Source organism: Peromyscus eremicus, chromosome 10 (assembly GCF_949786415.1).
Source record: "Peromyscus eremicus chromosome 10, PerEre_H2_v1, whole genome shotgun sequence".
In the NCBI taxonomy this organism is placed as follows: domain Eukaryota; kingdom Metazoa; phylum Chordata; class Mammalia; order Rodentia; family Cricetidae; genus Peromyscus; species Peromyscus eremicus.
In genome coordinates, this window is record NC_081426.1 from 87,309,093 (window position 1) to 87,334,290 (window position 25,198).

Below are 25,198 nucleotides of genomic sequence, written 5' to 3' on the forward strand. Positions count from 1 at the left end.
AATGCTCTTGTGTTGCTAAAACAGATGAGAAACAGCCAAGAAAAGAGTTGTAAGAAGAAAGTATTACTGTGGGTCATTTATCCTGTAAGAATCGAAGGCTGTCTAAATTAAGACTATAACTCACTACAAGAGTAGAATAATTGCTCAGGAATGGCAGACTCATTTTGAAGTTGCCTTTAAAGATTATCTGACAAATAAAACAAATAATTACAAAAACTGATAGGCTTCTAGAATCAAAATACAAAGAAACAATCCTTGGCATATTACAAACAGGACAATACAAGTTCATTAACTTGCTTAGATAGGCAACTTTTAAGGCCATGGGAAACAGAAAAAGCAATGTTGCCTGATTGCTTAGATGATCGGGAACCCACTGCTAGGAAGACATTCACATCATCAACTAAGCTGCCACACCACCTACGTAAGGAAGTACAATTTTCTTCCCTAAGACTCAAAAAGTTGAGGCAACTCAGAATTTTACATGAAATTCAATGACCTCAACCCCTAACCAAGTAATTTCTTGCTTCTTTATATTTAAAAATTAGCAACCATTTAAAAATCCATAGGTAGGTCTGCTACTATCTCCCAGGCACGAGTGTTCAATTGATCACAGAGAATGGGAACTAAATGGCTTTAAAAACACCAGTTTAATTAGTATGGCTTTTGATTTGATTTGTTAGAAAGAAACCTAACTTATTCTTTGAAATCATTGGCCTACAATCAATGTGATGTTCAAAGCTTTGAAAACAAACTCTCCTCGGACCATTGTCAGAAGTGTTGACTAAGCACCCACAGTTGGAAGGAAACTTTTCAGTAACTGAAAGTATGGAGCTTCGGGTCTGTCTGCTTTACACTTACCACTAACAGGCACTGAGACCTTGGCTATGTTATTTAACCTCTAGGGTGATTGTCTCCACTGATAACATTGAGAGACACTGTGCTTGTTCTTAGAGGATAGGTAAGAAATGAAATGAGAGCTCTCTATCAAGTGTTAAATGGGATACGAGATACATACAACATCCTAGATAAACATCAGTCACTGACATAATCACATCGCCAATATCCTCATCCCATGAAGTCCATCTGTTTATTGTCTACAAATGAAGCAACTTGGTTTTGGTTTTATAATGTTTCAAAAATGCCAAAATAGAACATTGATGCCAAAATACTCAATAAAATATTGGCAGATAAATTCCAAGAACACATCAAAAAGATTATCCACCATGGTCAAGTGGGCTTCATCCCAGAGATGCAGGGAGGGTTCAACATATGGGAATCTGTCAATGTAATTCACCATATAAACAAATTGAATGGAAAAAAAAAAGAACATGATCATCTCATTAGATATTGAAAAAGCCTTTGACAAAATCCAACACCCCTTCATGAAAAAGGTTTTGGAGAAATCAGGGATACAAGGAACATACCTAAATATAATAAAGGCAATTTACAGCAAGCCAACAGCCAACATCAAATTTAATGGTAAGAAACTCAATGTGATTCCACTAAAATCAGAAACAAGACAAGGCTCTCCACTCTCTCCATATCTATTCAATATAGAAATTGAAGTCCTAGCTAGAGAAATAAGACAACAAAAGAAGATAAATGGGATACAAATTAGAAAGGAAGAAGTCAAAGTATTGTTATCTGCAGATGACATTATAGTATACATAAGTGACCCCAAAAATTTCACTAGGAAACTCCTACACCTGATAAACACCTTTATTGAAGTGGCTGGATACAAGATAGTAACCCTTTTATATGCCAATGCTAAAAGGGCTAAGAAAGAAATCACAGAAACAACGACCTTCACAATAGCCACAAATAATATAAAACATCTTGGGATAATCCTAACCAAACAAGTAAAAGACCCATATGACAAGAACGTCAAGTCTTTGAAGAAAGAAATTAGAGAAAATGTCAGAAAATAGAAAGATCTTCCATGCTCATGGATCAGATTAACATAGTAAAAATGGCCATCCTACCAAAAGCAATTTACAGATTCAATTCAATCACCATCAAAATTCCAACACAATTCTTTACAGACCTTTAAATAACAATACTCAACTTCATACAGAAAAACAAAAAACCAGGATAGCTAAAATAATCCTGTACAATAGCTGCTGGAGGTATCGCCATCCCTGATCTCAAGCTCTACTACAAAGCTTATCTACAGTAATAAAATAGTATGGTATTTGCATAAAAACAGACACATTAATCAATGGAATCAAATTAAAGACTGAAACATAAATCCATACACCTATGGACACTTGAGTTTTGACAAGGAAGCCAAAATCTTACAATGAAAAAAAGAAAGCATCAACAAATGGTGCTGGCATAACTGGCTGTTGGCATGTAGAAGAATGTAAATAGATCCATATCTATCACCCTGCACAAAACTCAAGTCCAAGTGGATCACAGAGCTCAACATATATCCAGTTACACTGAACCTGGTAGAAGAGAAAGTGAGGAACAGCCTTGAACGTATTGGCACTGGAGACAACTTCCTGAATAGAACACCAGTAGCAGACACTACGATTGACAATTAATAAATGGGACCTCATGAAACTGAAAAGCTTCTGTAAGGCAAAGGACACTGTCAATAGGACACAACAGCAGTATACAGAATGGGAAAAGATTTTCACCAACCCTGAATTCTGACAGAGGTCTGATCTCCAAAATATATAAAGAACTTAAGAAATTAGACATCAAAAAAGCAAATAATCCAATTTAAAAATGGGGTACATAACTAAATAGAGAATTCCTAACAGAAGAATTCCAAATGGCATAGAAACACAAAGAAATTTTCATCATCCTTAGCCATCAGGGAAATTCAAATCAAAATTACTCTGAGATTACATCTTACACCTGTCAGAATGTCTGAGATAAAAACACAAATGTCAGCTTATGCTGAAGAGGATGTGAAGCAAGGGTAACACTCCTCCATTGCTGATTGGAGTGCAAACTTGTACAGCCACTTTGGAAATTAATAAGGCAGTTTCCCAGAAAACTAGGAATCAACCTATCACAAAACCCAGCAATACCTCTCTTGGGCATATACCCAAAGGATGCTCAATAATACCACAAGGACACTCCCCCAACTATGTTCATAACAGCTTTATCAGTAATAGTCAGAACCTGGAAATAACTTAGACATCCTTCAACTGAAGAATAGATAAAGAAAATGTGGTACCTTTACACAATGGAGTAATACTCAGTTGTTAAAAACAATGACCTCAGAAAATTTGAAGGTAAATGGATAGAACTAGAAAAAAATCATCCCAAGTGAGGCAACCAAGACCCAGAAAGACAAACATGGTATGTACTCACTTATAAGTAGATATTAGCTGTAAAGTAGAGGATAACCTTACTACAATCCACAGACCCAGAGAGGCTAGGTGCCCAAGGGAGGACACATGGATCTCTCCCTGGAAAGGGGAAGTAGAAGAGATCTCCTGGGTGGAGTGGGGGCAGATGGGGATGGGACTTGAAGAACTGAGTTGGGGGGTGGAGGGGGAGAGTGCTGAAAGAGATGGCTGGGAAGAGGAGGATAAGGTAGAAACCTGGTGCAAGGGAAACTCCCATGAATCTATAAGGGTGACCCCAGCTAAGACTCTAGCAATAGTGAATATGTCGTCTGAACTGGCCATCTCCTATGATCAGATTGGTGACTACCCCAGTTGTCATCAGAGAGCCTTCATCCAGTAACTGATGGAAACTGATGCAGAGACTGACAGCCAAACACTAGGCTGAGTCTAGGGAATCCTCCTGAAGAGAGGGAGGAGTCAAGGACATCATAGGAAAACCCAGAGAAACAACTAACCTAGCTCATAGGAACTCACAGAGTCTGAACCAACAACCAGGGAGCCTGCTTGGGAAAGACCTAAGCCCTTGACATGTGTTGGGACAGTTGTGTAGCTTGGTCTATTTGTGGGACTCCTGGCAATGAGAGTAGAAGCTGTCCCTAATGCTTTGGCTGGCTCTTTGGAACCTAGTCCCCATACTGGAATACCTTGCCCAGCCTTAGTACAAAGGGAGGTGCTCAGTCTTATCAAATCTTGTTATACTGCCATGCTTTGTTGATACCCTTGGGAGGCCTGTACCTTTCTGAACGGAAACAGGAGTGGATGCGTGGGGAGTGGAGGGAGGAGAGGAAAGAGGGGAAACTGCAGTTAGGATGTAAAATAATGAATACATTAAATTTTTTAAAGGGCCCAAATCATCAAAAACTCTTCACATGAGAACTCAAAAAAAAAGTGCAAAACTCACCTGCCAGCACAAAGATATGGTTGCCCGGCTCTCCTTGCTTAATGATGTAACTGCCCTGCGGATAGTTTCTCCCGTACATGCATTCCACCATGTCTTTGATCTGCTGGGGATCCAATCTCTTCAGAAACTGGTTCTTATTGAGGGCATCTGTGATGAGCTTTTTCTCACTGTCATGCAATGACAGAAAATAAATGGTCATTACAACTAATGAACAGTATGAATGGTTCATTTCATTCTGGGTTTTGATATTATGATCTACAAGCTTATAATGTTTTTTTTTTTTTTTTTTTTTTTGCAGAGACATATTTGTTTCCTGGTCTCATCAAAAACTATACCTATAGAATTACCATCTACTATGTGTCAAACCCTTAAAATACATTGACTATTTTTCTGGTAGTTATTATGATATCAATTTAATTATCATTTATAATCCCATCTCTCAATGGAAAATTCCCATGCCATATGTCATATGGACACAGATCTGGAAAACAGGAAGAAGTTGCATTTGTGAGATTAGAAAGCAGTAGCCCTTCATTGATGCACACATGCATCCCTTCATTGATGCATTTACTCATCCCTTCATTGATGAACACATACATACCTTCACTGATGCACTTATGCATCCCTTTATTGACGTACTTATGCATCCCTTCATTGATGCACACATGCATGTACAGTACCAGTGATAGTGTTCTTTTATACCTTATTTAATCCTATATCCTATAAAATAATTACTATTCCCATGTTTTATGAAGAAGAAGAATGAGAGGTAGGAAGAAATTTACTCCTCATAGACTTCAAATCCGAGTCTGTAAATCTGCCATCTATGACACTTCCTTCCATCCCACTACCTCTTCCAAGGGCAAAGACAGACCCCTTAGGTTTGATTGACATGGGGTGGGGTGAAAGTCTGGGTTTGCTTGGGAGATTTTTCTAGGCATGTCTAGCCTAGACAGAAACTTTGTTTCCAGTGCCACACTCTTATTCACTGCTCAAATTAAAGTCTTACTTATTGACAATCCTAGAATCCTCTGCCTTCTGTTGGAAAAGAAGCAGCTCAAAATAGTTACTCAATTGCCATGTGTTTCAAATGATTTAATTAACATACTCCATCGAAGATGATATGAAGTATTGAGCTAGAGGAAAAGACGCTCCATGAGCTGTCAGAATTTTTACATAATCCCTTTACTGCCAGTATGATTTTTAATGGCTTTTTTTTCCCCTGCATCATTCATTCAAATGCCCTTTAACAGTAGTTTGTTTTGATTTTGTTTTTCTATTTGGAAACTAGTAACCTTTTCCTATACAAATGGTTTTCAAACACAAGCTACGACTTCCTGAAATTAGTAACTTCCCCCATGACCTCATCAAATAAGTCCATAGGGAGAAAACAGATGAGCTCCTCTGTAGGAACCCCTCCCTTCTTAGAGAATCTCCCCCTCCTCAGAGCCATCCAGACCGAGTCATCATCTTAAGAACTCCCTCCCCTTTCATCTAAACCATCACAGAATCTTGTCAGTTCTATTTTCAATATAAAAATAGCTTGCATTTGTCACAGATAGAAGTATCACGCAGCTAGAATAAAGTCTACACTCAAGCAGACTCTGGCCCAGATCCAAACACTGTACATCTCAGTGAGCTTATCCACAGTTAGAGGGGCCATTCTGAAGCCCTGGGTCTTCACTCAGGGTTTCATGACTTTAATACCAACTACATTTTCATGCATTTATCTACCATGAAAAACCATGCTAGCATTGAAACTGGAAAAACAATTAGCTTTGTAGCCTTTATCTGCATTCCCTTCTTCCGTCGCCTAATGCAATCTTCCCGGTTCTTCCTAAGTGCTTCACTGTAGGCACACATAGTTCGTTCACATACATACATGCATACGTGATAGGCTGATCCATGAATGAGGGAGAATGTCAAAGTTCTTTTTCTTTAGGGGTTGGGTGACTTTGCCTAATATTATAGTTCACACCCTTGCGTTTCCTGCAAAGTTTGTGATTTCATCTTTCCTTAAAGATGAAAGAATATTCTACTATATACAATTATTCTACTGAAGAATATTCTACTATATACAATTATTATATATTTTAATATAATTCTCATTATCCATTCATCTGTTGATGGGCATCTAGATATGTTGGTTCTCTTACAAAAGATCCACTGTTGTCCTTTTTATTTTCAATTGGCAATGATGTCATCACAGTCTAAGAACAAATTACAGCTCTGGACAAAGTTAAAAGTATCTCTTCTGAGATTTCAGCTTCTTGGGACCTGTCCTTGAAGCTCATCCTGTACTACATTATGAAACTAATCTCGCTAGGAAAGAAAATGATTGAATGTTTTAGTCTGGTCCAAACTCTCCTTTATCCATTAACATAAAAATTCTCTCAGCTGATATACTGACAGCATACTTTCGCTAGGCATCCTTTTTGGCTCAAGTACTAGACATGAACAATATCCAAAAGGCTTGAGCATCAGTGGACTTTCAGTGCTCATGTAGTTTTCTCATTATTGCTTCCTCAATGCTCACATACCCCAGTTTCACAACACATATTTTTAGAAACAACACATATAAAAGTGCCCTGAGTTTAAGAAAATTTGGAAGTTCACAAACCAAAACTTAAAAGTTCACAAAAGTCTAGTGGTAAACCAATTAGGTTTACATTAGTATTTCAAAAAACTTTTTAATTCATTTATCTGTAGTGACTTCTGCTTACAAAACCTATAGAATGGTGTGAAATACCCTTTGTCTATAGAAGAAATCAATATTCTACAATGTACTGTTCACCATTTTTTACAACATAGGTCTTTTCTTGAACAGATCCTTTAATGAAATAGGCCACTATTACTGTCTCCTATTTCTGTCAACTTTACCTTAAAGAGAGGAACATGTTTTCTCCTTCATCATGAGTTTCGTCTCACCTCATGCTACTCACATCATATTCATCAACCAAAAAAAAAAAATCCTCCAGGGTCCTGAGTGGATGCAGAATTTACACAAAGCTTCCTTTCTACCCCCAAGATTCTTGGATTTGTACCAACTGTGCTAGACAATTTCTTTTTCAAACACTTACACAGGACACCTATAACAGCCATTAAGAATATAAACAAAATGGAGAGATGGCTCAATTTGTAAAGGGTTTACTGTGCAAAACATACGGACCTGAGTTCAGATCCTACCAACCACATAAAAGCCAGATGGGTTAGCATGTGTCCTTAACCACATTGCTGGGTTGGGGTGATAGGCAGATCCCTGTAGCTCATTGGTCAGCCAGCCTAGATGAATTGGTAAGTTCAGAAGAGACCCCGTCTCTAAATAAATAATAAAAGTGGAGAGTAACTGTGCAAGACACCTAACACCAACTTCTGGTTTCTACTTGTAGATGCACACACAAATACAAACATGCATACACATGAATATGAACTTTTCACTTCAATGGACAGCTGTGATAGACCAGCTAACTCTCAGCACAACTTTCCCTGGTCCCATGAAGCAATAACAAAAGATGATAAGTAACTGATAGACAGACAGACATACAGATAGAAAGATGACAGCAGATAGATTCAGCTGTTGGGAATAGTGGAGCTGTGTTAACCTAACAGTGACTCCACAGGAAGAGTCTCTCTCTGTTGTGTTCTATGTTTCCTATCTACCATGTGGTGGAAAGCTTGGCTACACCATGTCATACTTCCATAGTGTTTGATCCCACTGAACACCCAGAAGAGAGAGAATCAGCTGGACACAGACGGAAACGTCTTACATGTTGAACAAAAGCAACTTTTATTCCTTTAAGTTGTTTATCTCAGTAATTTTGTCATAGACATGATAACTCTATGTATTCGTTAAACTTTCTATTGCTGTGATAAAACACCATGAGCAAAATCAAACAGGCAAGGAAAGGGCTTATTTTATCTTAGAATTTGTAGTCCATCATTCAAAGCCATCAGAACAGGAACTGAAGGCAGGAACCTGGCGGCAGAACCTGATGCACTGACTATGGAAGAGTGCTGCTTATAGGCTTTTTTCTCATGGCTTGCTCATGCTGCTTTCTCATACAACCCAGGACCACCTGCCCAGGGCTGACACTGTTCACAGTGAGTTCACTGTTCACTAGGTCCTCCAGTACCAATCACTAATTTAAAAAATGTACCACAAACTTGCCTACAATCAAGCTGGTGGGAGCATTTTCTCAATGGAGGTTCCCTCTTCCCAATGACTCTAGCTTGTGTCTAGACAACATAAAGCTAGCCAGCACAGTCAACTACAACAATCATATTTGATACTACCATTAAATCAACTGAAGGACATCAAGCCACAGAAAAGATGCACTATAAACTCTATGATTGTGTCTAGGGTATCAGACAGATGGATCAGTGGACAAAGGTGCTGAGCTTAATTTCAGAAACCCAAGGTGGAAGCAGAGAAGTGAGCCCTGAAAGTTGTCTTCTGACCTTTACATCCATGCCGTACCCACATTCACATACATCCTACACAGACACAAACCTTACACACATACACACACAAAAAACATCACATACATTACATACATGCACACACACACAATACTAGTAATAATAAATAAAAATTGTAAAATAAAATTATATCTAAGCCCACCATAGTTAAATTGCTGAAAACAAAATAATGACAGAAGAGGGGATAAAGCAGCAGGACATGAGAGACACATAACCTTCAAATGACCAACAACAGGACTGATTTACTCTTCGGCAGACATAATGGAAGCCAGAGCACAATAGGAAATCTCCAAAGTGCTCCACAGAGCCCATTTCAATATCTTTGCCCTGAAAACAGCCTGCAGAATGAAAGCAAAATGAACACATTTTCAAAATATTTTTCCATTCGCAACAGACCCGTAATAGTGACTAGCTCCAGACCCAAGGGATGTAATCCCAGAGGAGAAGCAGTAGATGTGACAGGAAAGAAAGAGCCACAGAGGAAGTAAGTGTGCTGTGCGGGAGACTAGAGTAAGGTTGCCTTTACAAAAGAGGGAGACATTATGGAGCATAAAATACATATGAAATAAATGTGTGAAACAGGCAAGACGTGAAGGAGATGGAGAATAAATGGAGTTAACATAACAGAAGGTCCAGAAATTGATAAAAGTCCAATGGGAAGCATTCATAAGTTAATGAGGCATGCTATCATTTAGGGCACTTCCTACAAGATTAATCAGAAAATGTTTAAGTAAAATCCTAAAATAATGCAGTAAAATATATGCTTAATTAATGCAAGGCAATGACAAGGTGAGACAGAAGGTTAACAAAGAGTGACATACTAGGTTTAAATCAATCGCTGTTATATTTATATCACGTACCAATGGAGAAAAAATTTCACTGGGAAGCCAGGATTGTCAAACTGATAGCAAAACAAAAACATCAGGCATGTTATGCATTATCAAATGCTTAAAGATAATGGGATAGGAAATGGAAAAAATGCATGATATGTCAGTACCAGTTAAAGAGAATTGATGCTGTTTCCTGATAATAGCATCAGGAATCAGTCAATATGCTAAATAGGCATGCACCTAGGAAGACTGTATCAACGTGTATAAAACAACAACAAAATTCAAGACAGAAGTTGACACAACTTCTACAATAATATTAGGATATTTTAACACATCTCTCTAAATAACAAAGCAAGTAGACACAGCAGTTAGAAGCCATGTCTAAAAAATTGATCATCAAAGTTTCCTTAAGCTCTAGATTCAACTGATTTTAACAGTCTACATTCAGTAAGTTCAGTAATTGTACACCAACCTTCATGAAGCTGATCACATATTAAACCATGAAAAAACCACAGAGCTTCAAAAAAACCGATATCTCAGTCAAGAAAACGTTAAATCTAAAAAATATCCTGGCACAAAACATCCAGGAAATCTGGAACACTGTGAAAAGACCAAATCTAAGTATAATAGGAATATAGGATGGAGAAGAAACCCAGGTCAAAGGCACAGAAAATATTTTCAACAAAATCACAGAAGAAAATTTCCTTAACCTAAAGAAGGAGATGCCTATCAAAGTAAAAGAAGTACATAGAGCACCAAACAGACTGGACCAGAAATGAAATTCCCTTGCACATAATAATCAAAGCACTACCCATACAGAACAAATGGAGAAAGATATCAGAAGATGGAAAGATCTCCCATCCTCATGAATCAGTAGGATCAGTGTAGTAAAAAGGGCCATCCTACCAAAAGCCATCTACAGATTCAATGCAATCTCCATCAAAATTCCAACACACACACACACACACACACACACACACACGCACACGCACACGCACACGCACACGCACACGCACACGCACACACACACACCAACCACAGATCTATAATGGAAGAATCAGGAAGGGGAGGAGAGAGATGGACAGAGGAGAGAAAAACAGAAAGGACAGCTAAAATTAAGGGTCATTTGAGGGGTAGTATGTGAACCTAATACAGTAGAAGCTTCCATATATATACATACATATATATATATAAAGTCAATCTAAATGAAAGCAGCAAATAATGGGGGAGACAGAGCCCAACTGGACATTTCTTGTCACCAAATGAAGTTTCCAGTACTAGGAATGGGTTACATACAATTTGTTGGCCAAAGGGGTCCTACGAAAATCTCCAAACAACCCAGGCTATAGAGGGAGTAGGGAGGAAGATAAACCATAATTAGGATCTATTATATGAGAAAAAAAATCTATTTTCAATAAAAGGGGGGAAAACATAAAATATAACTATCAGTAAGACTGAAATCAAAATTATAAAATTAAACACAAGTTATATATATGTACATATATACATAAATATAAATCATATAGTATTTATTATACTACATAATGTAAGATATATACATGATAAAGAAATAATATCTACTGGTTTTCTTCTACTTCCTCTGAGAAAGTTTGGAGCTTGAAAGTTAAGGAAGTAAATAAAGACCTGATTAGAAAATTTTAAAAAGTAAATAAAATTTGCCATTAAAATTGAGGGCTGCCTGGTGGGCCCTGGCAGTGGAGGATCAATATTTGCCATGGCCTGGAGCAACACCCTTAACATTTGTCTTGAGTACTAACTTTGATGTATGTTATCAAAGGTTTCATAATGTCCATAAACACAAAGTCTGTTATACTTTCTTGTTTGTTTGTTCCAATAAATTCCAGAGAAGATGTTGCTCTTTCCAAAAGTCGGGGCTGGAAGGGAGAGAGGGAGGGAAGGAGGGAAGGAGGGAGGGGGAGAGAGAGGAAAGAAAATATAATAATAGAGGAATATATTGAGGTAATTGATTTAGAAATTGAATTTTAAAATGTTATTTTATTAGTGTGTGTGTGTGTGTGTGTGTGTGTGTGTGTGTGTGTGTGTGTGATACCTATGTGTAAATACATAAATACACCCCCATATCACCCAAGTGGAGGTCAGAGGACATTCTGTAGATTTGGTTCTCTCCTACCTTCATGTGGGTTCAAGGGGCCAAATTCAAGTCACCAGGCATTAGAACAAGTGTGTTTACTCACTCATCCATCTCACTGGTCCCCTAAAATGAAACCTCTAATGATGTCAAGTATATTGTAATTGATAAAACTCTAATTAAAATAGTTTTATGTTTGAAAATTGAGAAGCTGATTCTAAAGTTCTTATAGCTATAAAAAGACCAAACAATAGCCTCAGAAATTTTAAGAAAAATGAAACGTTATGTTAAGAATTACTATAACTCAAAATAACTAATAATATGCCAGTGGTATGAGGATGGAGAAAAAGGCCTTTTATATAGGATTCAAAGCCCAGAAGTCAGTCTAGATGTGTGCAAATACATGATGAAGGATAGTAGTTGTAACACGGTGCTGTGGCAGGTGAAAACAAGACATGAGTGGAGAGTGTATCGGAAATTCTCACCAGTTTTAATTGGGAATGAACAGCACACTAAAGCCACAATGGACCATTACAGCATAGTCACCAGAATGGGTAAGAGGGAAATTGCTAATGTTACCAAACACTGCAGAGAATTGGGAGAAAGGTAATACATTTACATTGCTGGTGGGAATATCAGTCTGGTCAGCCACTTGGGGAAACTAGCCATCCATGTTAAATTTCAGCTTAGAAATACCGTACTGCTGAGCTATTCATTTCTCAGTTCACGTCCATCAGATGTCACACATACATGCACCAAAAGACATGACAGAGGTATTCATAGGCATTAAAACCAGAAGCACCCAAATGTCCAGTATGGAGGTGGTCAGTTACACAGGGTCACTCAATAAACCCCACAAAGCAAGGACAATCCTTAAGTCACCACTACATATAACAAAAATGAGTTTTGCTATATAAAGAAAAAGAGAGAAACTGTAGAGTTGTGATCTGTAGCTCCATTAAAGTCAGTGACTAAAATATGTAAAAATCAATTTATGGTAATAGTAGTAGAGAGAGTAACTTGGAAGTGGATGATGGATTAAAAACTGGGAGATGCACAAGGAGCTTCTGGGATAATGTTCTAGTCTGCAGTAATGGTTGATGGTTACTTGGGTGTATTCACTTTACTATTTGTGTGCTTCCATGAGGAATCAGTCTGTATATATTGTGAGAATGCACACACATGTGTGGAGGCCAGAGATGAACTTTAAATGTCTTCTTTCACCATTCTCCACATTATGTTTTTTGAGGCAGAGTCACTCCCTAAACCTAGAGCCCCTCAATTAGCTAAACTGGCTGGAGGGAAGGTCCTGAGGGTCCTCCTGTCTCCACCTCATGGTGTTGGGGCTACAGGTACATATTACCATACCTGGCTTGTTATGTGGGTACTAGGGATCCAAACTCAGGTCCTCATGCTTGCCTGGAAAGTACTTACACCATGAACCATCTCCCCAGAACCACCACTGATCCCAATTTATTTTCAAATGTATGTGGCTCGGGAACTAGAAAATATTAGCTCCAAATCTCAGCTCTGCGAGTTCCCAGCTTCAACCCTGGGCCAGTTGCTTAGCCTTCTGATTTGTGGGTTTCTCAGCAGTGATTAGGGCATGACACCCCACCTGCTCCATACCCATACTCTGCATATAACTGTGACAACACGACAGCAAATCCTCCGTGCATGGCAACATCAGCAGTTGGCAACACAAGTAATTAAAGCATGCTTTTCTGGAGACTGATGGGAAGCAAAGGTTCTGGGAAGCACAGAGCAACAAAGGCATTTCCAAGACAACTCTGCTCCATTCAAAGCTCCTCTAGCGGGCGGGATCTCAAATTCATACTCATCTGAGGCAACATCACAACCTTTCATAATCCTTTTATAGCACCAATTTGCATAATCAACATTCTTCAAAGCAATAAATTCCCGTCTTCCAAGCTGGCTCAGGAAATTCCATTTGTCAAAGTTCACCCACATTTCTTGATGCTGGGTTCTCAGTCCTGGATCCTGAGTCCTAGATGTGAGCGACATCTGGCCTTGTGTTTGGTCATATCCCTCATTACCACGCTTTCTTGGTGGTAGCTTCTTTACCCAAGGTTTGGCCAACCTTTGCCTTCTCTTACCACCAAGCATCAGTTCTATGTCCACATTATATGTTGTATGGCATTTTATTTCACAGCTTAATTATATAATCAAATAAGAAACATACATAGGACACTCTTGCTATGAGCACATGACTTTGAACTGGGATGTCAGAGTTTGATTCCAAGGTCTCCCATGTGGTAACTGTGGAAACTTGGGCATGTCACCTAACCTCTTAGATTTTCTAAGCTGTAAAACAACAATAAACACAGTCCACAGGTCATGGAATTTCCAGGAGAATTAAATTAGTTAACAGCATAATGTACTTAGAACAGTACCTGGGACATAAAGTATACTGCTCAAGAGTTAGCTATTACCATGATGAATCAGCTACTCACCACCAATTTAAAAATGAAGAACTGGAAAGCTCTATACTCTTTACATAAGTTCTAAGTATATTCATTCAGGGAAATCACTTCCATACGTTGGTGAAACTCTAATGATTTAACCCCACCAATTGTCCAGTCTCCTCACATTTTAGGGTGTCTACACCCACTGAACTACACTGTCCCCCAATGTGCCAGCCCACTCTATATCCCTATAGTCTACATCTCCCTTAAGACCCAACTTGAGATTTTTCTCTTAAGACTGGGTGTGGTGGTACACACCTTCAATTCCAGCACTCTGGAAGTAGAAGCAGAAGGTTGCAGAGTTCAAGGCCAGCCTGCTCTATATAGTGAATTCCAGGCCAGCCAGCACTACATAATGAGAACTTGTTTCAAAACAAACAAGTAAACAAAATATCTGACTAGGTAAAACAACAGAATTGTTCCTTCTTTCCTAGCACCTCTCTTACAGCATAGTATTCACCACCCAGGGCAGAAATCATTTTAATTTCCTGCAAGAGACTCAGAGCATGGAAACCAAGGCTATGCTTTCCTCCCCGACCTATTACATAACCTCTCAAGCTATATATTAGGAATTTGATGAAATTGAGATTTCTGGAAAATATTCCAATTCCTTCTCTTTGTTTAAATATTATGGACATAAGGGCAAGAGTGGATGTAAATGACTTCAGTCACCTAATAAACAAATAGAACTGATAACCAGAATATGTTTCTCTTTGTTTCCTATCCCCACACCCTAAATTTGGATAGATAAGACAGAAAGATCACTAATAAATGCATGTATTTATAAACCAACAAGGCAGCCTGGACAGGGATGCTGTCATTCCGGTGGTAATCAGAAAACAGGCATGACTTTCTCCTGTCCGTCCTCATACCTGCTGCCCATGTAATCAGGCGTGGTTGTAATTTAATCACGTTGCTGTTACTTTCTGCTTATAACAAACACTTCTCCGTCTCTTTCTCAGGTTTCTGCAGATGGTTCTTTCCCCATGAGCATTAAAAACAGAGATTAATAATGAAATGTTGAAAACAATCCAAGTGTTCAAGGAAGTTAGCCTGACACACTTGATGATATGCACACCCTTGATGGTGTGGCACGGTAATTAGGTATAAATGGTAAACAGTTCTAAGTATCTAATTAGCACCCATCTTAGATCATTCAACTGATTATTTTGGAAGTCAGAGCGGGGAGGTACACATCCTTGTAACACAGGGGTTCTCAGTGCTAGCAGTGAGCCGTGTTTATAAATCTATATGATGAGCCGCGTTTATAAATCTATATGATGAGCCATGATTATAAATCTATATGATGAGCCTGAGCTCTCACTTCAAACCAACTTAAGCAGCTTCTCCCAGGGCTGGACCCAGATACCTTTACAAATAATTCCCCAGGTGACTACAGCATATTCTTAGAGTATTACGGTTGTGGGACAGTGGCACCGCTCAGTGGGTTGCATGTACATGTGCACACACACACACACACACACACACACACACACACACACACACACACATCCGCACACATCAAATGGATAAATAAATGTAGAACCCTGCTGTGGGATGGTCTGAATGTCAAATGTGTTGCTAATTAGTCAAGAAATAAAACACTGATTGGCCATTGGCTAGGCAGGAAGTGTAGGCGGGACAAGGAGGAGAATAAAGCTGGGAAGTGGAAGGCTGACTGAGAGAGACACTGCCAGCCGCCACGATGACAAACAGCATGTGAAGATGGCGGTAAGCCACGAGCCACGTGGCAAGGTATAGATTAATGGAAATGGATTAATTTAAGCTGTAAGAACAGTTAGCAAGAAGCCTGCCACGGCCATACAGTTTGTAAGCAATATAAGTCTCTGTGTTTACTTGGTCGGGTTTGAGCGGCTGTGGGGCTGGCAGGTGAGAGAGATTTGTTCTGACTGTGGGCCAGGCAGGAAAACTCCAGCTACAGAACCCTTTTTCTGAAGAACTATAGGTGTAAACAAGGGATGCCATCATTCCCTCTGCAGCAGTTCTGCAACACTTGAAGGGATGAGAAGGTAGATAAAACAACAAAAATGTATCTAACAAATGGACGTTTGTCAAGCAAGCAATCAGCTAACACCGAGTAATTAAGAGCTAATTAATAATCAATGTTTACTATAGCACTTTGATATGGCACATTCTCTTTCACAGTATAACAAGTGGATACAAAAATGAGAACAGCCTTATTCCCTTCTCCCTCCTCCCAGCCCCCACATCTGGAAATTGAAGCATGGCCGAGCACTTGGGGGCACACTGCCAATCAGTCCTAGAACTCTAATATTTTTCAGGTTGTGATAAAATATACGTTATACAAAAGGTGCCATTTAACTACTTTTCAATGCATAGCTCAGTAGCATTAGGTATATTCCCATTGTCTGTGACCATCACTCACCTGCTTCCAGCTCTGCACCTGTTACTCCATCTCTCTGTCCATCTGCCCCTGGCCATCGCCACTCTGCTTTATACCTCTATGTATTTGACTACTTTAGATATGTCATATAAGTGGAACTAGACAATATTTGTCCTTTTGAGCCTCATCTACTTCACTTTGTATGATATCTTAAAGGTTCGTTTATACTATAGCATGAGATATAACATCTTGTTAAGGTTGTATAATATCCCATATGTGTGCCTTCTACATATTACCTTCTGTTTCTCCATTCATTCACTGGTAAACATTGGGTGGTTCCTATCATTTGGCTCTGATGCATGTTGCCATGAACACAGAAGTAAGACTCTGAACTTGTTGTGTGTGGGCCTTACATACCCACATGGCCATTTTTGATCAGAGAGCCTCCCTTCAAAGAAATAAGAGTTTGGTTTGACTTCTACTTTACATCCTTCTGTAACACCTTGCCATACAGCAGGGACAGATCCAAGGATTTTTTGCTCACCAACAAAACAGACAGCAATAGTGGAAGACTACCCCAGGGTTTTATGACTGTTTCTAAGCCAACTGTAAAGAGAATCCCCACCTGCCACAAAGAAGTGCCCTGTGGAAAGGAGGCCTGAGAGAGGCTCACACAACAGGGGACTCTCACCAGGTCTAAGTTGCTAAGGTCAGTCCTCAGCCAAAATCAGGAAGAAATCTGGGACTTCAGTCCTGTACCCACCTGCACTTAATTCTATGAACAGTTATATGAGCTTGGAAGAGAACCTTCCTCTAGAAGCTACTAGAAAAGAGCACAGCCAGCTGACCTCTTCACTGAAGCCTTGTGACCCACCTACACAAACCGCACTGGCCTCCAACCAGGAACACTCTGAGGCAGCAAATACATGTTGCTTACATTGCTAATTGTGCAGCAACCTATTACTTGGTTTTCTCTGAAGCTCCTAGTCCCAAGACATTTCAAACAGTAACCTCTTCTAGTCTCTCCTTAGCTCCCCATCCCTCTTTCTCATTGTGGGGGTAGAGGGGACAGCTCCAGAGACTTCTTTTCTCCCCACCCCCAGAGCTTGGTTATAACTTCTGAAAAGATTGTCGAAACTGCTGATGGAAAATTACCCCCCCAAACTGAACTGGTGTGACAAGCTATAATACTGGGAGGCTTAACTAGACAGAGGGATTCCTGACCACCCATACTTTAATATAAATTATATCTAAAACATCCTCCAGCTAGTGCTGATTCTAGATTTAAAGAAAAAAAAAAGAAGACACCTGTCAGTTAAGACTGCCCTGAATGATTTACAACTAAAAAATACTTCCAAGACAGACTATTTTAAAATGAGAGAGGTGTAGTCATAGGATAATAAAGGTATTCTTTGCAAAGAAGGTACTTCCATACAGTCTAGACACCTGAGAGGTTTGACCTTGTCTCGGCTCTTCTTGCCTGGGAATTGTATTGCTGTTTAAATCTTAGAAGTCAGACAGGGAGCAGTGTTGGCTTACAGAGACTGCAGTGTTTGTGAGAGCAGGGCTGTGTCGATGTTCATTCTGACCTAACAAGCACAGAAGGAAAGATACTGTCTCCTCAACTGCACTGTTTCTACTACTGTCTTCTGCAGGCATATAGCAAGGAAAACACACAGTGTCTAGAATAACAATTAGGAATAAAAGAGAGACTATATCAGAAAGGCACACCGTCTTTCAGAGGACACCGAGAGGATTTCAATAAGGGAATCTAGACACTCCCACTCCAGGCCTCCAAGACAAGGGTTCAAAGCCAGTCCACACAATTCCAAATCCACATGACCAATAGAGTCTACAGTAGCTACAAGCTGAGGAGCCAGAAAGCAAAATAAATACATGTCAAAGTTGCTGAGATTAAATTCTAGCTGTCTTAACATCTAGCTGAGGTGACACATTCTTTAGATTCTGGAAGGTGCTGTGCAGGCTACTTAGAGAAAGTAAGTCAACTGTCTTACCCAGCTGTGCAGCCTGTGTTCTGCAATAATGACCCATGTGTCAAGATATGCCCATGGGTGCAATAGTGGCATGGATGTTATAGGGGTACCCAACTGCTTTCTGGTTGAATTTAAGGTCCACTCCACAGGAGGAAACACATGCCTAGTACTGCAAATCCAGCCAAGAAACCATGGCTGGGGAGCTCACAAGTCCCAGTGATTATACTACCATTATTTTACTAAATGTACATAGTATCAAACTGCCTTCTAAATGCATGCCTCTCGACCCATAGTTTAGTGCAAGTTTCAGACCTGATGAGATTAATTTCTTTATACAATGGTCGTGATTAAAGCAGAGGCTCACAACTGTTCAAGTCTCAGAGAATAAGCATCAGTGGAGTGCTCATTCACAACTGGAACCATGTTTCCACAGCCCAGGGGCCATCTCAAAAGACAGAAAGATTGTAAGGGCCAGGGGTTGAAGAAAAATACAGCAACACATTTTCTTCTGGACATAATGGGACTACTGTGCTCTTGAACTCACCAAAGACATGGTTGCCTGCCTGCACAAGACCAAGGCAGCCAATAGTCTTGCATAGAGTGGGAAGGGATTCATGAACCCCTCTCCTAACTGAGGCATTATGGACATCTAATGGCTTCTGGAGGAGAGAGGAGCCAGTTTTCTTTAGGGATGTGGCTCCAGGTAAGATGACCACACTCCAGTGCATGGCCCCACACTCATGGGTTTATGGACAGCACAAACTGGAGTCGATGAGTTATTAAAAGGAAGAAAAAGAGAGGACACAAATTTTGAGAGATGCAGATGTAGGGGTGGATCTAGGAGGGATGTAGAGGTGGTTCTGGGAGGGATATGGAGATAGATCTGGGAGGGAAGGAAGAAGGGAAGGGTCTGGGAGGGAAACATAGATCTGGGAGGCATTGGGGAGCATATAATCAAAATACATTGTATGAAATTCTCAACAAATAATTTTTTTTTAAAGAAACTGGAGATGATGACTCTGAATAAGGCAGCTTGCTAAGCCTCGGGTACTAGAACTCTGCAGGGTTACAAAGGCAACAGTGGCTTAACTATATTTAAAAGACTGAGCGTCACTGATTGAGCATGCAGTAAATAAGCATTGACTTGAATTTGTTATTGTGCAGGGCCATCCACTGCTGCCTGCAACCTGAAGCTATTGGTTAGAATCGATACACTGATTATAGAAGAACATCAGAGATTTTCCTCCTAAGAATGTAGCCCAAGGGGTAGTGTCCTCAGGTTCTCACAGCACTTGAACAGCAAGCCCTTGAACTTCAGACGATCCAAAACAGTCAGACTTCAAGTCACGGGTATTTTCTGAGACTTCGTTAAACGTTTTCCTAAACCCTAGCTGCTGACAGCTGGAAGTCAGGGTCGCAGCAAGAACTAAAAGGTAGAAATGAATAAAGCAGAGCATTGGAGAGTTGGGGGCTGAGACAGAGAGAGGCTGAGTGTGTGGAGCTCAGCGCCCTTGTATTCCTAGAGAAAGAGAAAAGGCAGAGGCCGTGTGAGAGGGGCTGGATGCCAGCACCAGGGAGGCCATTAATTCTTTTAACTGCTTCTAGATGACAAGGCAGCTGCACTTAATTCTAGACACTTTTAAAACTCCCCCATATTTACCCTCCCTTTTTCTTTAAAGCTAAAGGTTACCCCTCACCCACCCCAGCCCCCTAAAATTCCCCAAGCCTGCTTATACAAGCTTAAGGGAAGCCATTCATTCCGTAGGCTGCATCTAGTTGAGAATATACATTAGACTTCAGGTAAACTCAAACTGCAAACCTGCTTCAACAATCTCTCAACACTACAAGCTTGAGTCAAGTGATAAATTACCCTGAGCTTTCATTTCACCTTTGGTACAACGGAGAAATCACACGTATCTGATTAGGCAAGTCCAAAGCGTCCAAGAGATAATGTATGGAAAACAACCAGCAGCTAATAGTTGAATGATGACTTTGTTTCCTCAGTCCATCCCTCAGCAGCTAGCTTGGATCTGGGTGTCTATGAGAGCATTATTGTTATAAATCATAACCTTTGTTTCCAAACAGCGTGACGACTTCCTGTACATACGGCACTTGGCAGTCATCACCCATCGCTTCTAGCAATCCCATCAAACAGTTAGATTTCTGTTTTCCCGTACCTTCATTGGACTGAGTGCCTCAGTGTTCGCTTTGATGAATGGTGAGGGTAAGCCAGCAGTATTTTAAGCACATGCACCAACTTTTTAACTACCAAACTTTACAAGTGAACGTTTACAGTTTATTCTCAACATGTCCAGTTGTCTATTAAAAGCTCTCGGATAGCAGTATGTAAGTCACTAACTCAGCCCCTGTGCCCCATCCCCCACACAACTCCCTGGTACTGTGAACTCAGTTCAGAGAAGCCCTTGCTGGAAGTATAAATTTTCATGGGGAATCAACAAAAGCAGAGAGGGGTTTTCTTGATGGCATCCTATTTCTTTGTTCTGCTAATTTCAGAATTTAAACTATCCAGTTATAATTATTTAACAGTTAGTTTACTACAAGGCTTTTCAACCAAAATAAGAAGAGTCCTATTCTAATTCTAATTTTGGAAAGGTTGCATGTAGCAGAGTTAGAACCGCATCTGTGTTCAGAAATGAAGAGCTTTGCAAGCTTAGATAAGTGATGTCATGCCTCAGGTCCCAGTTTTCTCAAATGGAAAGAGGGATATGATGATCTAATGTAAGCACTGCATGTCTCAACATCTATGCAGTATTTAAACTGGTGACTAGCACACAGTTCACAGTTGCTGGTGTGTGTGTGTGTGTGTGTGTGTGTGTGTGTGTGTGTGTGTGTGCGCGCGCGCGCACGCGCACGCGCGTGCGCATCTGTAATATGTAAAGTGAGAGAGAAATGATCTACAGAGTTGTTGGACTACATATCTCCATGTTTATGAAGCATCACACTGGTGACTAGCACACTTTACTAATACATCAACATTATTTCTTCCCATAGGAACTTTCCTGTTGAGTAAGGGAAACACATTTCTCTGGTGCATACATACTGCTCAGTACTGCTTCAGAAAAGAAGCACAAATAATAACATCATACTCTTCCTCACTCCTTTCCCACATCTCGCTTCAATGTGTGACTCACCAACATTTTTCCACTTTTACCTATTCAGCTCCTGGGGTGGGAGTGACAAATAAAACTAATTGTCCCTCCTAAAACTGGAGTCAACATCTGAAGTCATGGCAAGTCTTTGTTTTAGCTTTCCTCTTCTCAGAAGAACAATAGTTCCAAATGATAGTTTAAGTGTTCCCCGCAAAAGGCGCTCTTACCAGCCACTTACCAGATGTCTCTGATAAATCTGCCCGTGTTCCACCAGACATTCAGCATGAGCTTGTAATTTTGCTCTGCCAATGCTAGAGTTTGCTAAACAATATCTACTGAAACAGAAAACTTATTTTCAGTAATGGGTCTGATCTTTGGATGCCTGGCTAACTTGGTACTCATGGCAAATCTGACATGGACAGAAATACTGAACCCTTCCCCCTGGTTTCAGCCTTGAGAAGCGCAAGACTCATTCAAATAACATTATGTGATGTGCCATGCGCAACACAGCTTGGGTCAAATCCACTCTTCATACCCTTTACTCATGGGGCTTGGCTTAGGACACAGCTCACGTTAACCATCAGTGAAACATACAGGTCCTACCCAGCTCCACACGGAAGGAGGAGGAAGCACCACCATTTCTAACCAACAGAGGATGCTATCATAAAGGACCTTGGTACTTGAACTGTAGGACTGAGATCTGTGGGTAGATCTAAATATAAGAGGTCTCTAAGTCAAATCTTAGATTCCAATCTGAGTTCACCACCTTCTGTGGTATATATTGTAATGTCCATGTGTGCCTTTCCATACTCTTCCCAGAAGAGAGTAGCATGATATAATCCCTAAGCTTCATCTAGCTCTAAGGTCTTCTAATATTCACCTATATTACATTTAAATCAGAGACCAAAACTCTTAATAGAATGTAGTAACTCTCATGCAAGTTAGAGCACTCCCATAAACCTGGTGCCTGTAATAGAAGCAGACTGCATGCCTACTCAGCTATCTGCCTTTGAAGATCTAAACTGGTCCATAGGCTCAATGCCAAGTGATTACAAAGGGCCATGTAAGTCCAGTGCCGCTTCACAGCAATTCTGCTTTGTGCCCACCTTAGTCTGTTAGGATAGTTCACATTTTCTGTGGCTTTACCTATACTAGCCTTACTTTGTGTATAAAGTGTTCCCAACAAGCACATATTGATCACAGTCCTATCACTGGCAATGGTCGTTACAAGAAACACATATCCTAGAATAGCAATAACCAATAGTCTTTCAACAGTTGTAGATATATAACCATAATTAGCTGAAGTTGAAAATTCATTTCCTTACAGGCACTAACCACATTTCAAGCATTCAATGGCCACATTTGACTGCTGGCTACCACACTGGACAGCATGGATTACAGAGCCTGTCAATCATTGTACAAAGTTCCACTAGACAGCTGAACTACACCAGAGCCTAGTGCTTAAGAACAAACCCTTGAAATGTAGCACAGAATTTCTAGACCTCCACAGTCCCCTGCCATGCCATTAAGTTCCCCTGCCTCAAGCACAGAGATGCAGTTATGCAGGTTGCCTCTTCAAACTCTAAAAGTACACTCGGTGGGTCTAGGTCAACAAAGCTGGCATGAGCTGAGGCTGCCTTGAGGTCAGTGAGGGTCACTCAGCAGTCACAGTGTATCTATGGGGAGGTCTCAAAAGTCCCAGGTGTGAGTGCTGTGAGTGACAGTTCCTCATGGATTATTGAAATGGAATTTCGAAGTTCCTAATTTGTTATCTCATCAAATTTTATCCTCTGTCAGCTCCCTAAGACTTGATTTTAAGAGAACTGTGAACCTCTGTTAGCAAAGATATTCTTTTAAAAGAATATATCACAGTGATATTCAATGGCTTTCTGAACAAGCATGGAGAGCAAAAGTTATCCAAAGTGTATGTGATACATGTATCTTGGGTATAAATTTAGATTTCAATTCATTCAGGAAACATTACCAAAGCTCCATGAATTAATTATGAGAGCCTAGGAATGAACAGACAGCCATTTTAACTGAGTGCATTCTCACATCTCAAGCAGACTCTGCTTGGAAAGCAGCCGAATCAATGGGCTGTGTGTATCAGGCTTTGTTAGTGACCAACAACCCATATTCCTAGTGCTCTGACTTCTAGAACATTGTTTCTTATAAAATTTTTCACAAATTGCATAAGGAATAGTCCAGATTTATTTGGTCTTTTCCTTCAAAACTAGAAGTATTTAGAAGTGGAAAAATTGTTAGTGGTGACTACTTCTAAAACTGAAAATTTACATCTCTGAATGGATTGAGCTAAGGGTGCTCAACCAGTTATTTCAGACTGAAGGAGAATTATATTTGTCCATTTATCAAGGGAAGTTGAAGCATAAGTCAGTCAATGAAAGGGTGATGGGTCCATATCCTACTTAAGTATTTCACCTATGACCTCAAGGCTTTGTGAAAGCAGATGAGGATTATTAGAGCATGAATGATTTGTTGCTCTATTTAGAACCAATCATTAAAGAAAATCAATTAGTCTTTTGGTCTCCAGCACTATTTAAAAAAAAAAGCAATTAGTCCCTTTCCTCCTCCTGACTTACACATAGACGTGTGGCTGTCTGGCTTGCCATGGGGGTGAGAAGACTCACTGCTAATCCTTACTCAGTGGCACACTGCCTTTCCAATGATCTCTTCACTATACACAGAAGAAAAATAATGGGGGTTTAGCTTAGAAAGCCAAAGTGCATAAATAACAATTTCCTTTGCCATGTAATAACTAAGCTAACCAAACAATTCAAAGGGATATGTTTGTCTCATATTGTTCAGCTCTAGGGGAATAGTGTTTTGATTCAAGATGAGTGCAAGTCTTTGGACAAAGTGACTAAACAAATCCTTGGTTTAAAGATGAGAGGGAGTAGCTTACATGGATAGAAAGTCAAAGATGGATTAGTACTAAGTTTTCTCATACACTGTCCCATATATAAAACCAGATTCAATTTGAGAAGATTTGGGGATGACAGTAAATGATCTATTGCATATGCCCACACGCCCACGTGCATGTGTGTGTGTATGTGCATAATGACATGATGCATAACATATAATTATACGTCCATATGTCAAAATACATTGTCTAGCAAAAAATAGTGAATAATATTCAAGTTCTGAGAAATATGAATGTTTATAACAGCTATAAATCTAGACTACTAAAATAATTATTATTTTGAAAGAAATAAATAGAGAAGACCTTTCTGAATCAACTAATAATAAAACGCCGGGCCTCACAAAACTCTACTAATGTCTAATATTAGTCAGATTTATTTCACCTACAGAATCATATGATTAATAATCCAATATGACTATTTTTCCTTTCGAATATTTATTGATTATTCACTGTTTCAATTGCTGTCAACAAACTGAAGAATTAAACCCCCCTTCATAACTTTGTTGTCAAGATTAATCAGCTATTTGTTTAAGCTGGATGTTTCGTCTTGATTTATGTTACTGGTGCCTGCGAGTAAATTAAAATTTGATTTAATTTCATAGCTCTTGCACAGAGAT

General features: G+C 39.7%; 1 protein-coding gene across 2 annotated transcripts in view; it reads right to left on the reverse strand.

Annotated features, from left to right (window-relative positions):
* The window catches only part of Prkg2 (protein kinase cGMP-dependent 2), an 89,858-nt gene that overhangs the window by 63,029 nt on the left and 1,631 nt on the right, over nt 1–25,198 (reverse strand). For both annotated transcript variants that reach the window (XM_059275242.1, XM_059275241.1), the window contains exon 2: nt 4,267–4,433. In XM_059275242.1, coding sequence (XP_059131225.1) covers nt 4,267–4,433 — 167 coding nt within the window. The remainder of the gene's footprint in view (nt 1–4,266; nt 4,434–25,198) is intronic.